The sequence below is a fragment of the Vulpes vulpes genome, chromosome 6 (assembly GCF_048418805.1).
Source record: "Vulpes vulpes isolate BD-2025 chromosome 6, VulVul3, whole genome shotgun sequence".
NCBI lineage: Eukaryota > Metazoa > Chordata > Mammalia > Carnivora > Canidae > Vulpes > Vulpes vulpes.
In genome coordinates, this window is record NC_132785.1 from 74,973,900 (window position 1) to 74,988,878 (window position 14,979).

The 14,979-nt window shown below is 33.8% G+C and overlaps 1 protein-coding gene across 3 annotated transcripts in view; it reads left to right on the forward strand.

The window, feature by feature from the left end:
- The window catches only part of LOC112935337 (signal recognition particle subunit SRP54), a 64,688-nt gene that overhangs the window by 15,869 nt on the left and 33,840 nt on the right, over positions 1–14,979 (forward strand). For all 3 annotated transcript variants that reach the window (XM_026019035.2, XM_026019036.2, XM_072761417.1), the window contains 9 exons: positions 1,818–1,922; positions 3,573–3,639; positions 3,718–3,775; positions 7,745–7,895; positions 8,952–9,100; positions 9,638–9,738; positions 10,239–10,325; positions 13,851–13,924; positions 14,143–14,251. In XM_026019035.2, the coding sequence (XP_025874820.1) occupies positions 1,818–1,922; positions 3,573–3,639; positions 3,718–3,775; positions 7,745–7,895; positions 8,952–9,100; positions 9,638–9,738; positions 10,239–10,325; positions 13,851–13,924; positions 14,143–14,251 (901 nt within the window). The remainder of the gene's footprint in view (positions 1–1,817; positions 1,923–3,572; positions 3,640–3,717; positions 3,776–7,744; positions 7,896–8,951; positions 9,101–9,637; positions 9,739–10,238; positions 10,326–13,850; positions 13,925–14,142; positions 14,252–14,979) is intronic.

Here is a 14,979-nt window from a genome sequence, read left to right on the forward strand (position 1 = left end):
GATAGAATAACAGATTTTAATGTAATGAAATATGAAAGTTTATATGGTTTCAGATTCTATATTGCGACTAATCTTAAAAACTACTATAATTACAAAGGAGTCCTGGACACCTGGGTGGCTCAGTTGGTAGAAGCATCTGCCTTTGATTCAGGTCATGATCTCAGAGTCCTGGGATTGAGCCCCACACCAGGCTCCCTGCTCAGCGGGGAGTCTGTATCTCCCTCTGCCTCTCCTCACAGCTTATGTTCTCTTTTTCAAATAAATAAATAGAATCGTTTAAAAAAATACAGAAGGAAAGGCGTCCTGAAACTGAAAAGTACTGCTGTTCTAGAGTGCAGAAGGAATAGGAGTTAGGTTTGTAAAATAGTCACTAAAATACAGAAGTTCCGAATTTAGGTTCATAGAGAGGTGAGTCCTTCTGCTGTAAGATACTGAGAATGGAGGTGAATGGAGGGTAGCATGAATGTTCTGAAAGGATCTAAGGGAGGGAGAGTGGATTTATGTTTAAGATAGATTTTGCCTATTTCAGAAGTTTCCTTAAGGCTAAGCCTGCGTCTTGGAAAGAGATGACAAAATGTGTTCTCTTTTCCTCCCTTCTCATGGCTTTCCTTGAAATTCAGTTATAATAACGGACTATGTGATCTTTATGGTATGGTCTGTCATGAGCTCTAAAAACTTTCTCTTAAGGACTAGATAGTTTAGGCTTTGTGGGCCATATGATTTCTGTTGCAGCTACCTAGCTCTGCTGTTGTAGTATAGAAGTAGTAAATGAATGGGCATGGCTATGTTGCATAAAAACTTTATTCATATGTAGTTTGCTGGTCTCTGGTTTAGGAGATTAACTGCAATTATGGCTTTATTATCATGTGGAGATATGTGCTGTCTGCTCTAAACAACTGACCTGCAAATGAATTATTTTTTTAAATGAACTTTAAAAAGGCTTCATGCTTATTAGTTTGTGGGCTGTCCATATACAAACCTTAATTTCCTACTGACTCATGGAATTGGTGGTTATTTTTTACTAGCCCTCTAAATATAGTAACTTTATAGAATAGTAGGTCTTTGGCATTGGAGAACTTGACATCTGACTGACCTGGAAAGTCTTTCCCATGTAATTTGTAGTTTTGCTTATACATAAAAATTCATTGAACATGAAGATAGGTATTGTCCCAGGGTGGTAGCAGCTAGCCCCGTGTAGTTATTGAGCACTTATAATGTGGTTAGCAAATTATACATTGAGATGTGCTATAAGTATGAAATAGATACCAAATTTGAAGACTTGATATGGGAAAAGGGAATATAAAATATCTCATTTTTAAATGTAGGTTACATGTTGAAATGATAACATTTTAATATACTGGGTTAAATAAAGTATTAACATGACTTATTTTCACTTTCTTTTTTTTTATTTTCACTTTCTTTAATGTCATTACTAAAACTTTAAAAGTTCATAGAGTGGTCTGCACATACATTTTTATATTTCTGCAGTGCTGATGTGGATTGCTCCTCTCAAACTTGGTCTCACTATTCACACTCCAGCTTGTTCTAAAAAAATGTCTTGAGACCCTTCTCTGAATTGGGTTTGGGAGTATAGGCTTGCTTATGACTTTGCGATACATTATTTTATATTCTTATATTTCACTGTGTGTGTACAAAGGGAAATAGTAAACATGTAGTAGAATGGTAGGATTATGGTGGTCTTTTATACTAAAATGTCTTTAAATTATTTTTACAATTTAGAAGTTGTGGAGAAAGGGGTTTTGAATGTAAGCATATGTTAACCTGATTTTATTTTTTATTTTATTTTTGGTACATAGCTTGTAGACCCTGGAGTTAAAGCATGGACACCGACTAAAGGAAAACAGAATGTGATCATGTTTGTTGGATTGCAAGGGAGTGGTAAAACAACAACATGTTCAAAGGTAAATTATACTTAGTTTTAAAAAAAGTCATAGAGAAGATATGTTTGTATAAATCAAATTATATGTTAAAGCCACGGTAGTATTGTTGCTTTACAGTTTTGTGTTTTTCAGTATATCTGTTATGTTTTTGTAATAGCTTTTTTTACAATAAAAAGAAAGAATCCCAGAGTCTCCCTTGTGATTGTTTTTTGTAAGAATGGCAGACTTTTACATAATTGTGCTATTTCTTTTACCAAAGAGATTGTTTCTGTCCTTTAAAGAAGTGAGCGTATGATTTTTGGAGAAGAGAACATGGAAAGCTTACCTTATCTCCTGTGGTTCAAGGCTCCCTTTTTCCAGTGTCTTGCCCAACATAATCCAGATCTTCATTTGCATATCCTTTTACTAATTTTTAATTCGTTATACCATCTCTTTCTCCAGAATTGGATGCCTCAAGCTTCTTACCAGATTTTGTTTCACAAGCCTCAACTATGTTATAACTTAGAAAAAAAGAGAAAAACATAATTTCTTAGAGGGTTATGTTATTGTTTCTTTTTACTTAATTAACATGAATATTATACATTTTTCACTATGGTCATGTATTGCTTGATCATTTTATATCCTTTGAATGTTACTAGATGGCAGTTAGCACTTAAGCTTTTTAACATATTTGCTGTATTCAAAAATGTAATACTGGGAGCACCTGGGTGGTTCAGTTGGTTAAGTCTCCGACTCTTGATTTTGGCTCAGGTCATAAGATTGAGCCTTTTGTCAGGCCCTGCCCTGGGCATGGAGCTTGCTTAAGATTCTCTCTCTCTCTCTCCCCACCATCCCCCTGCATGTGCATTCTCTCTCTCTAAAAAGAAAAAAAAAAAAAAAGTAATGAGAGGTGTGTAACTTTAACTTGAATCTAGGAAAATACTATTTTTTCCTAGGAATATTCTTCAGCCATTAAACACCATTTTTATGTGAACAAACAGATAATCTGTGTAATTCAGACTTGAAAAAGATTTTCAAGTAAAGTGAGCCTGTCACTTTAAGGCAAATAATAAATATTGTGGCCAGTGATAAAATTTGAGCTTTCCAGTGAAAACTAGAAACTTGTATCTCCACCACGAGTTTGACAAGATCCAAAAACATTTACACACTCACACGGGAATATTATTTAGCCATTAAAAAGAATGAAATCTTGCCATTTGCTACGACATGGAGTATTATGCTGAGTCAAATAAGTCAGAGAAAGACAAATACCATATAATTTCATTCATATATGGAATTTAAGAAACCAGATGAGCAAAAGGGATAAAAAAGACACAAACCAAGAAATAGATTCTTAACTATAGAGAACAACCTGGTTGTTCTATCAGAGAAGTGGGGGCGGGGGAGGGGATGGGTCAAACAAGTGATGGGGATTAAGGAGGGCACTTGCTGTAATGAGTACCAGGTGATGTATGAAAATATTGAATCACTATATGTTACACCTGAAACTAGTGTAATACTATTTGTTAACTAATTAGAATTCAAGTAAAAACTTAAAACAGTGTAATAATATTACTTTCAAGAGAATGTGAGTTTATTTTAATCTTTAAGTAATAACAAAGGTAAACAAAAATTATGTGCATAATAATTTGTAGTTACTAATGTTGTATTTTTAAAATATTTCTTTCCCAGTTAGCATATTATTACCAGAGGAAAGGTTGGAAGACCTGTTTGATATGTGCAGACACATTCAGAGCAGGTAATGTGTTGAAATTTGAAAACTTCTCTGTAATTTTTATTTTTAAGTTTGAGGACTCATTAACTCTTTATCTTATAGGAGCTTTTGACCAACTAAAACAGAATGCTACCAAAGCAAGAATTCCATTCTATGGAAGGTGGGTTTCTGGTTTTTATTTTGATACATACTTATGTGTCTCATCTTGTCTCAGTTTTTATTTTAGGCTGTCTGGTCACATTTTAATATCTACTTAGAAGTTTAAACCTTCTGGAACAAAGTGGGGTATAATTAATAAAGTGTTCTCTTTTATTATTATAACATGACTCTTCTGATCCAGCCTGATATATCAGAGTGGACATTGTTTAGTTTATAATCTGCCTATACTTTTCATCCTGCTTTGTATGCTTCTCTATTCTTATTTATTTCTTTTCTTTTCTTCCTTCCTTCCTTTCTTTCCTTTTTTTTCTTTCCTTTTCTTTTCTTTTCTTTTCTTTTCTTTTCTTTTCTTTTCTTTTCTTTTCTTTTCTTTTCTTTTCTTTTTTCTTTCTTGATTTTGTCTATTTATTCATGAGAGACACAGAAGGAGAAAGGCAGACATAGGCAGAGGGAGAAACAGGCTCCATGCAGGGAGCCTGATGTGGGATTCAATCCCTGGACTCCGGGATCATGCCCTCAGCTGAAGGCAGATGATCAACCACTGAGCCACCCAGGCGTCCCTTATTGTTTCTTTTAAGACCTATCTGAAGCATTCCTTGATAAAACACACTGGTGAATTCCATACTATTTTTTTTTGTAAATAATTTTAGAAAGTTTGATCATCCTAAAAAAGCTTATAATGTATAATTATCTCAGGTAGAGATCATTGCTTTCTTTTATTTGATATAGTAGTTCACTTAGGTAGTTTATATGTTAGAATGATTAATGAAAAGAATTCAGTCTATATTGAATTTAGGACTTTTTGGGAGGATAACATTTTCTTAACATTATTCATATAAATGGTTTCTTAGTAAGTTAAAGAAGCTAAAATTTGAGGTAATTTAATGAATGGTATCATTTTGTTAGTCATGCTTTCTACTTTTTGGGTGGCAAGAAATGCTAATGAACTTTTGGCTTACCATATATTCTTTATTTAAAATTTTTTTCTTTTAGTTTTTTTATGATTTCATTTCTTTTTTTTAAAAAAGAATTTATTTATTTATTCATGGGAGACACGTGCAGAGACAGGCAGAGGGAGAAGCAGGCTCCCCACAGGGAGCCTGATGTGGGACTTGATTCTAGGACCTGAGCCAAAGGCTCAACCACTGAGCCACACAGGCACCTTAGTTTTTTATGATTTCTAATAGGTAGATTAAACAATAGCATTAGGAATTTATTTTTAGGATAAGAACTGATTCTAATATGGATTTAAAAAAGGATAAAAAAATATTAAGGGATAACAAACAGTTGTATCCTTTGGTTCAAAATTTGTAAGAAATTTGGCTTATAATTAACTATTGGCTAAAGCCAGGGCATTTTTTAACAGTATTCTCAATACCATTTATGAAATAATCTTTCTTTTACTCATGTAAATTTAAGAAACATAATACATATATGGAGTAAAATGTTAGTGATCATTGTTTTCTCTGGAAGGACTGAAGGGACTGGGACTGAGGAAGAATTTGAACTGCATCTCTGCTGTTAAATTTACATATTAGCATTTATTTTAGGGGTGGCATATACAGAGCTATTTGTTACATAACCATTTGTCCTGTATTTTTAAAAAAATCTATTTTATTTAAGACTTTTATTTTTTAATTTTTTAATTTTATTTATTTATTTTTAAAGCAGTTCTTTTTTTTTTTTTTTTTTTAAGATTTTATTTATTCTTGAGAGAGAGAGAGGCAGAGACACAGGCAGAGGGAGAAGCAGGCTCCATGCAGGGAGCCGGATGTGGGACTCGATCCCGGGTCTCCAGGATCACGTCCTGGGCTGAAGGTGGCGCCAAACCGCTGAGCCACCAGGGCTGCCCTTTAAGACTTTTTTTTTTTTTTTTTTTTTTTTTTTCCTTTAAGACTTTTAAAGAAGTGAAAGCACTAAAGGTTTCACTTCCCAGTTACCAGTTTTTAGCCTGTCCACCTGTGCTTTATTTCAATGTCCGTGCAAATGAACACACAGATATAGACAGATAATTTTAAGTTGAAATGGAGTCTTACAGTGCTTTTTACTTTGTTGTGGTAGTGGGTATATGTAAATTTGTCAGCTCTCATCAAAATGAACACTTAAAATAGTACATCTTACTGTGTGTATCAGTAGACCACTAAGGAGTTGATTACAAATAGGATCTTATGACAAGATAGTGGTTACTCTTGGGAGGGAGTGTGGTGCTGGTTATGTTGTTTCTTGACCTGGATGTGTACACTTTGTGAAAATTCATTGCATTTATAATTTGTGCAACTTTTCAGTGTAAATATATTGTACTTCATTAACACATTCACAAAACAATGAAATCTTTATTCTGAAATAGACCATATACTGTTTAAGGTAATTCCATTTTATGGCATCACTGCATTCCACTGTGTGCATTCCATTCATTCCAATATGAATTACATCATATTTCTTTGTACATTTATAAATTTTAATTATATCTTTAGCATATTTAAAAATATCTGGTAATGCTAATCTTTTTTTTCAACATCCTCTTGCCTGTTTTCATCTGCTTATTTTCCTAGATTAAATTTTGAAATTCCTTATTAAGTTCCCAAAAGATTTTGATTGGAACTACTTTGAAACTAGTTAACTTAGTGAAGAACTTTACTATATTGTATAGTTCAGTTTAGGAACCTATTGTGTTATTTTTGCTTTAAAAATTTATGTCCTTAAATATTGTAATTTTCTTCATTTAAATCTCACATATTCTTATTAAATGCCTTCATACCTGATTTTTATTGTTGCTAATTTAAGGAGAAAACTTTTTTTTTAACATCTGTCTTTTCATTTGACAGTATTGATCTGTATAAAAAATTGCCACTTCTGAAAATAGTGCAGATTACAATGTGATCTCGTTTCTGGATTTTAAAGTTTAAAAGATTTTTGACAGTTGTGAAAATGTAGTGAATTAGGAATGAAATTAAACTTTTATGGAAGACGTTTTCCTTTTAGGAACCAAAAGCCTACCCATTAAAATAAATGTAATAACATTCATATTATAAGAGTCTCAGAAAAAGGAGAAGGAAAAGGCAGAAAATTTATTTGAGGAAATAGTAGTTGAAAACTTCCCTAATCTTGGGAAGGAAATGGACATCCAAATCTAGGAAGCCCAGAGAACTCCCATCAAAATCAACAAAAAAGAAACCAGAAGCCTAAATTATCAGATCATTTGATCCAATTCAAGCTGTAGGACTGTGTCATAACAATTTTCAAAGAAACAACATTATGAACTCTTTATATTGGCTATATTTTTATTTTTTATTTTTATTTATTTATCTTTTAAGATTTTATTTATTCATGAAAGAGAAGAGGCAGAGACATAGACAGAGGGAGAGGCAGGCTTCATGCAGGGAGCCTGACATGGGAATCAATCCCAGGAGTCTGGGATCACACCCTGGGCTGAAGTTAGGCACTAAACTGCTGAACCACCCAGGCATCCCTGGCTATATTTTTAATACCAAGAAATTAGAAATACTTCAGATGACCAACAATAGGGCATTTATTTAATAAATGATAGCATAACATATGATGGAATATGATTTAGCCTAAAAAGTCATGTTTTATAAGAATATTTAATGGCTTTATAAAATGCTTATGAAAGGGTGTTAAATGGGAAAGCATGTGTATTTATTCTTCAATTATTAAAGAAAATATAAAAAGTATTTGAGGGAAATAACTCATTCAGATAAGACATGCAGCAGAATCACTTAGAATTTTGTAATTGGAAAACTAAATAATGCTTTCTGCTGCTCTAGAAGTGGTTTGCTATCTTTATTTTTAAATTTTTTTGTTTGCTATTTTTAACATTTATTAGATTTTATTCTTCAGAATTGAAATTGTGACTTTTTCAGAATAGAGTTATACTAACAATTGTCAAATTATTAGTATTCAGAAGTTTTGCTCTGTGGTTGTTGTTGAATCATTTGTCCTTGTTAAATAGCTATACAGAAATGGATCCTGTTATCATTGCCTCTGAAGGAGTGGAGAAATTCAAAAATGAAAATTTTGAAATTATTATTGTTGATACAAGTGGACGCCATAAACAGGAAGACTCTTTGTTTGAAGAAATGCTTCAAGTTGCTAACGCTATAGTAAGTAACTTTCAATTTAACAACATGGTAAGGACTTTGGCTAATTTAATTACAACCCCTTATTGAGTTTATGATCTATGTAAGTTATTTTTGGTTGTATAATAGATTCCAAGTAATTTATTTCTTTCTATTTTGGGTATATGTATTTGTATGGTAAGGACTTAATCTTCTCTATACTAGATATGAAATTTTCATGAATAAGTATTAAAAAATTTTCCTTTCTCACTTAATCATCTTATTGTATATATAATAAAAAACAAGAAACATAATTTTAAAATTAACCTTTCATATTGACTTTTCTGTAAATTATTTAAATCAAATTAGGACATTTCCTTTAGCTGAATTTTGAAAGATTTTCAAAATGAAGCATTTAAAAATGTTAATGATCATTTAGTGTCTCTTTAAAATGGTGATGGAAATAATTTAGGGAAAAGAAGCAGCTTCTAGATAATCTGTAGCACATATTTTGCCCATGAACTCAGTTTTGCCTTTGAGGAGTTGGCAGTAATTCTTTAGCTAATCAATGCTAATAAATTTCTTTTTAGCCATGCATTATTTTGACCTGGTTGAGCAGAGCTAAGGGAAATAACCTCACCTCTGTTTTATTCATTTTGGTTTTAATTTATACTTTTCTACTTTTTCCCCTCATACTTACTTTTAGTATTCTCTTGCGTAGAATGTGATTCCTCAGATCTTTACATATAACAAACATTTTCCTCTTTATTCAGGCCTCATCTCAAATGTTATTCCAGAGAGGCTTCCCCTGGCCGCCCTATCTAAAAAAAGTCTCCCATACCTCAGATTGTTGTACATCTGAAATGTTTACTTGCCCATTTATTATCTGTGTCTTCTGACTAGAATATAAGTCTCATAAGGACAAGGATTTTATTTATTTCTTTGTCTCAGGACCTAAATGGTGTCTAATATATAGTACTTCCTCAATAAATATTTATTGATTTGATGAATACTTATAATAAATATTTTTCTATAGCTTCTAATCATGAAATTTGTTCAAGAGCAGTAAAAATATGTATCTTTCTTATTTAAATTTTCTAGCAACCTGATAACATTGTTTATGTGATGGATGCCTCCATTGGACAGGCTTGTGAAGCCCAGGCAAAGGCTTTTAAAGATAAAGTAGATGTAGCTTCGGTAATAGTGACAAAACTTGATGGCCATGCAAAAGGAGGCGGTGCACTCAGTGCGTAAGTATTACTGATGCTATTCTAAGGCTTGGGCTTATATGGGGCTTGTGTGTGTGTGTGTGTGTGTATGTATTTATAGCTTTCTATTGATCATTTAAAATACAGTCCAGGGGCACCTGTATGGCTCAGTGATTGAGCGTCTCTGCCTTTGGCTCCAGTCATGGTCATGGGATTGAGTCTCGCATTGGGCTCCCCTCGGGGAGCCTGCTTCTCCCTCTGCCTATGTCTCTGCCTCTCTCTCTGTGTCTCTTGTGATTAAATAAATAAAACCTTTTAAAAAATGAAATAAAATACAGTCCAGTATATACCCAAATTGAAAAAAAAATTGAAAAAAAAAAGATAAATTCTAGTGGTATACCTAATATGGTCTATAAAAGAATTTTAAATAAAAACAGAATTTTGGAGTCCTTCTGATATAGTTCTGTTTTAACAAGTGAAAAGAAACTTGAACTGTATATCTTTGTCTAATTACTTTGAAATCTGCTGGAAAAAATTTACCTTTTTTAGATTATTTCATCATTTTCTTTTTCTCTGCAGAGTTGCTGCCACAAAAAGTCCAATTATTTTCATTGGTACAGGGGAACACATAGATGATTTTGAACCTTTCAAAACACAGCCTTTTATCAGCAAGCTTCTTGGTATGTACAGTGGTGGGATATAAAAAAATCACTAAGGAATAGCGTGGCTCTTTAGGACAGATTAGGATTTTAATTCTACTCTCTCGTTGCCTAATTTAGGAAAATCATTACCTTCTATGATTTATCTTCCTCACCTGTAAAAAATCAGGATGATGGTTTTCTTCTTCTTTTGGTTTGAGTGGTAGAGGATGAAGTATTAGAAGGAAAGTTCTTTGGAAAAGTTTTAGAGCACAATACAAAAATATGTGGTTTTGGTAATAGCAAGGGTAATGGCAGTAAAACCTTTTGTATCAGGTAATAGAGCTCGAGAGCATGGAGTTTGGAATAAAACCTGGAGCTGGAGTTCCTGCTTTAAGTTCTTGAGGTTCAGTTTTCTCACCTCTAAAATATAGTAGGAATATCTGACCTGTCTCACAGGGGTATTATCTATGTGCATGTATTTTATATAATGTAAAGCAGTATATACTGTTGTTAATTTTTCTTTTTTTGGGGTCTTATAGGTATGGGTGACATCGAAGGACTGATAGATAAAGTCAATGAGTTGAAGTTGGATGACAATGAAGCACTTATAGAGAAGTTAAAACATGGTATATGAGAAGCAAAAAGCATTTGCTCTCTGATGTCTTCTCGTAATTTCTTTTTGATAAAGCTACTGTTAATTTGTTTGAAATGACAAATCTATTATTAAAGTTCAATTCGTCAGATGTTTATTTTCTACATGATTTATATGCAAATAATTTTAAATCTCAGATAATCTGTAAACAATTGTAGAATTGAGTGTTTTTATTTTCTTTCTTGTAATCAAATTGCCTGAAGGTTAAAATTGAGATTTTCATTGAATTTCTTGAGGTAGAACAGGTTAAATGTAAGTTGGAACACTCTAATCTGTTTATTTACAAATTATGAGTGTGTGTGTATATATATATATAATATATACACTAAATATAAAAAAATGTAGAAGAATGAGATTAAGCACACATTTTTTTCACTCCACATTTAAGACCACTCCTATAGAGAATATATGTTGTGATTAAGAGCTCAAATTCTTAAATTTGTCATATTTGAATTTATATTTGATCTATTTTTAGCTGTATAACTTTTTCAAATTACTGAACCTTAATTTCCTTATCTGTAAAAAGTAGGTAATGCTAAGTATCTTCCTTATAAACTTGTGAAGATTAAGTCAACTGATATATATAAAATCAGAAGCATTCATCGTATATTATTATTGACCATTTCTTTTTTTCTCCAAATGATCTTACTCTTAGTTTCCATGGTTACATACTATCCTGCCTCTGCGCATTCTCACTTATCTTGTCAGTTACCTATGCCTTTATCCCTCTCTTAAATGTTGGTATTCTTCAGGGACCAATGCTAGGCCATCTTCTTTCTCTGGAGCTTCAGGTTGATACCTGTTTGTTTACTAGACCATACTTAGATGTTCACAGACATTTCAGATTCAGCGTATCTGTATCTTCCCATCCTAAAGTCTCACCTCATTGTTATCATCAATGAATGCTAATGTCATTTGTCATTGCCAGAGGCAGAATCTTGGGTGTTGCCATGGACTCTTATTTCTTTCTTGCTCTGCCCATTCCTTTTCCCATCTGTCAGCTTGTCCTAGTAGTTCTGCCTCCTAAATATCTTCATTCCATTCCCTTTTCTTCCAGCTCCTGCAATTATGCAAGTTTATCTCTTTATTAGGTTGTTTATTCTAAGTCTCATTTTAACAGATCTTCCTGTTGGATTCTTCCCCTTGGATCTATTTTTTATACTGCAGCCAAAATGATCTTTGGAAAATGCAAGTCTAATCACATTACTGCCTTTTTAAAAATCTTTCAGTGGCTCCATTGCTCTTAGAATCTTGTCAAATGACTATTATTGGGGTACCTGGCTGACTCAGTCAGAGAAGCATGCCATTCTTGATGTCAGAGTTGTAAGTTCGAGCCCCACCTTGGGTGTAGAGATTACTTAAAGTTTTTTTAAAAAAACCCACGACTCTACCAACTAGCTCACATCTTCCAAGACTTTTATTTATTTATCCATGAGAGATACACACACACACAGAGGCAGAGACACAGGCAGAGGGAGAAGCTCCATGCAGGGAGCCCGATTCAGGGTCTGGGACTGGGACTGATCTGGGACTCGATCTGGGACTCAATCCAGGGTCTCCAGGATCACACCCTGGGCTGAAGGTGGCACTAAACCGCTGGGCCACCTGGGCTGCCCATCTTCCATATCATTTTTGATGCTCTTTTCTTTAACCTTCCATGTGCCAGTCATGCTGAATTTCTCTCAGGTTCTGAAATATATGTCACCTCTGTGCCTTTGCCTGTTAAACAGGTGTTCTCTCTTCATACTTCCACGCCCCTCTCCCCAGCCATAGAGGCTAACTCTTACTCATACTTCAGTCTCTCCTTCTTTAGGGGCATTTTACCTGATCCCTGGACTGAGTTAGAACTCTGCTATATGTTTCCATTGCACCCTGTAATTTTTGTATTATTCATTATAATTATTAGATATATGTCTTCCCTGTTTGAAGGCAAAGGTAAGTTCATAGCTGTGTTCCTTATATTTTATGTTTATAGTACCTAGCATAGTTTCAGGCACTTAGTAGATTTTTAATAAATATCTGTTTAATGAATGAATCTATCCCTTGTTGCCGGGTGCTTTTCCCCACCTTTCTTTATACTTGAACAGCTCTACCACTGCTTCTGCCACGAAATTAAACTGGGTAATATATCCCTAGTCAGTCTACTTTTTAACTGTTAGATCTCTCCTTATGCATGCATTTTGCTTCTGCTCTTAGCATTCTACTCATTTCTGAGGTCACCAAGGGCAAAAGTAGTAGCAGCCTTTTTTTTCTCCCTTGGTTCCCAATATTTGTTACTTTCTTTTGTTTTTGAACTTTTCATGTGGGTTCCATGACAGTGTATTTCCTATACTATCATGGCTTCAATGGTCACTCTTGTGTAATAGCCAAATATGTATTTCAGCCTTAACTTTTTCTACCACTGTTTACTTTTACATATCTACCTGCCTGCTATAACATTTCCTTTAAAATATTGTACTGCCGGGCAGCCCGGGTGGCTCAGCAGTTTAGCACTGCCTTCTGCCCAGGGCATGATCCTGGAGTCCTGGGATCGAGTCCCGCGTCAGGCTCCCTGCATGGAGCCTGCTTCTCTTTCCGCCTGTGTCTCTGCCTCTTTCTCTCTCTCTCTCTGTGTGTCATTCATGAATAAATAAATAAAAGCTTTAAAAAAATATTGTACTGCCACTTAAATTCAGGATGACTAAAACCAAATGCCTTTTCCAGTTATATCTTTAGGCCATAAATAGAAAATACTCTGGATTGTTGTTGTTGGTTAATTGAAGTTAAGTTAATTTACATATAATGAAATGCGTGGTTCCTAAGGATATTGTTCCAACAATTTTAACAAATGCACAGAAACACATATCCATCAGGAAATATTTCCATTAACTAGAAAGTTTGCTCATTCTCCTTCCTAGTAAGTACATCATATTGTAGGAATCCTACTATGTCCCTTTTTCCCTACACCTGGTTTCTTTGACAGCATAATTTTTTTGACATTCATCCATTTAGTTCTATGTACCTGTAGCTTGTTCTTTTATTGCTGAGTAGTATTTCATCCATAGTCTATCATTTTCCTCTTCATGGACAGCCATGTTGTTTAGAAAATGCCAAATAATCTAAAGTGTTTTTGCCATTTTACATTTTTACCAGCGATCTATGAGAGTTCTGCTTGCTCCATATCTTCTTGAACTTTTGGTGTTGTAAGCCTTTTTCATTTTAGTCACCCTAGTAGGGTAGAGTTTGTCTGCCTTGTTTTCACGTTTTTTGTATATTTACTTTTGTCCATTTTCTCTGATAGAGTGTAAGCTTTTCTAGGATAGAATCTGTCTGTGTATCTGTAAATTCTCGACTGCATTTACCATATGATCTTGCCCATAGTAACTGCTCAGGAATATTTATTGATTAGATATTTTGCAAGTATGCTTCAAGATGAATCCATGACTAAGGAAAAGATTAATTTTATTGAATGGAAATGTACATTCTCTAACATACCTGAACCATTTATGTTGTATTTCAGGTCAGTTTACGTTGCGAGACATGTATGAACAATTTCAAAATATCATGAAGATGGGCCCCTTCAGTCAGATCTTGGTTAGTTATCCAAAAAAGTTTTTTTTTTTCTACCTTCTTTTGTTTTTCATTAAAATGTTTAAGAATAGATGCCTTTACTTTCATTATTTTTGCTATTTGGGTAAAAAAATATTTTAAAAATTTAGTGTCAAAATTAAAGCTAGTAGTTAAATGTGAACATTCTGAACAATTTAATCACAAGCTGTTGTTAATTTTATGTTTAAATATATTTGTTTTAGGGTATGATCCCTGGTTTTGGTACAGATTTTATGAGCAAAGGAAATGAACAAGAGTCAATGGCAAGGCTAAAAAAGTTAATGACGATAATGGATAGTATGAATGATCAAGGTAAGATGGCAGATTACTTGATTTAGAGGGCAATGTTCTGAATATTTGCAAGTGGATAGTTTCACTGTGTTCTTGTGGACAAGATTGGAAAAAATGTAGACTGAAAGATTAGGTAGATTTGTAGCTGTTTTGAACTCAGAGTTCTGGTTATTGGATTGACTTCATATAGAGAAATGCGGAGTACAGTGTTTCTCCAAATGAGTTCCGTGGAAAAAACTCTCTTTCTTCAGATGATGATAGATATAGCTTGAAAGGAATGTTTTGTAGTCAAATAAATTTGGGGGGAATTGTGGGTTAAAAAAACTAGTAAGTTTATTATATATGTCTCCTCAGAGCTCTCATATGTTAACATGATTTGGGAATCTGTAAGAAATAGTTTAAGCAATGCTTACAAACTTATTTTGTACTGAAACTCTCGAGGCTTCAGTATTTTTTTTTTAAGAGGGAGAGAGAACACGCACGAGTGGGGGAGGGGTGAGCAGAGAAGAGACAGAGAGAGTCTTAGGCAGGCCCCACGCTCAGCATGGAGCCCAATGTGAGGCTCCCTGAGCTGAAATCAAGAGTTGGACACTTAACTGACTGAGCCATCCTGGTGCTCCTCAAGGTTTCAGTCTTATTAGAATTATACTGCTCTCTGTAATCCTGTATTATCACTACCTCCTCCTGTACTTCCAGGCCATTAACATGTCTAGTTCCATGACCCTTTTATCTTTTTTTCCAGTTTTTAA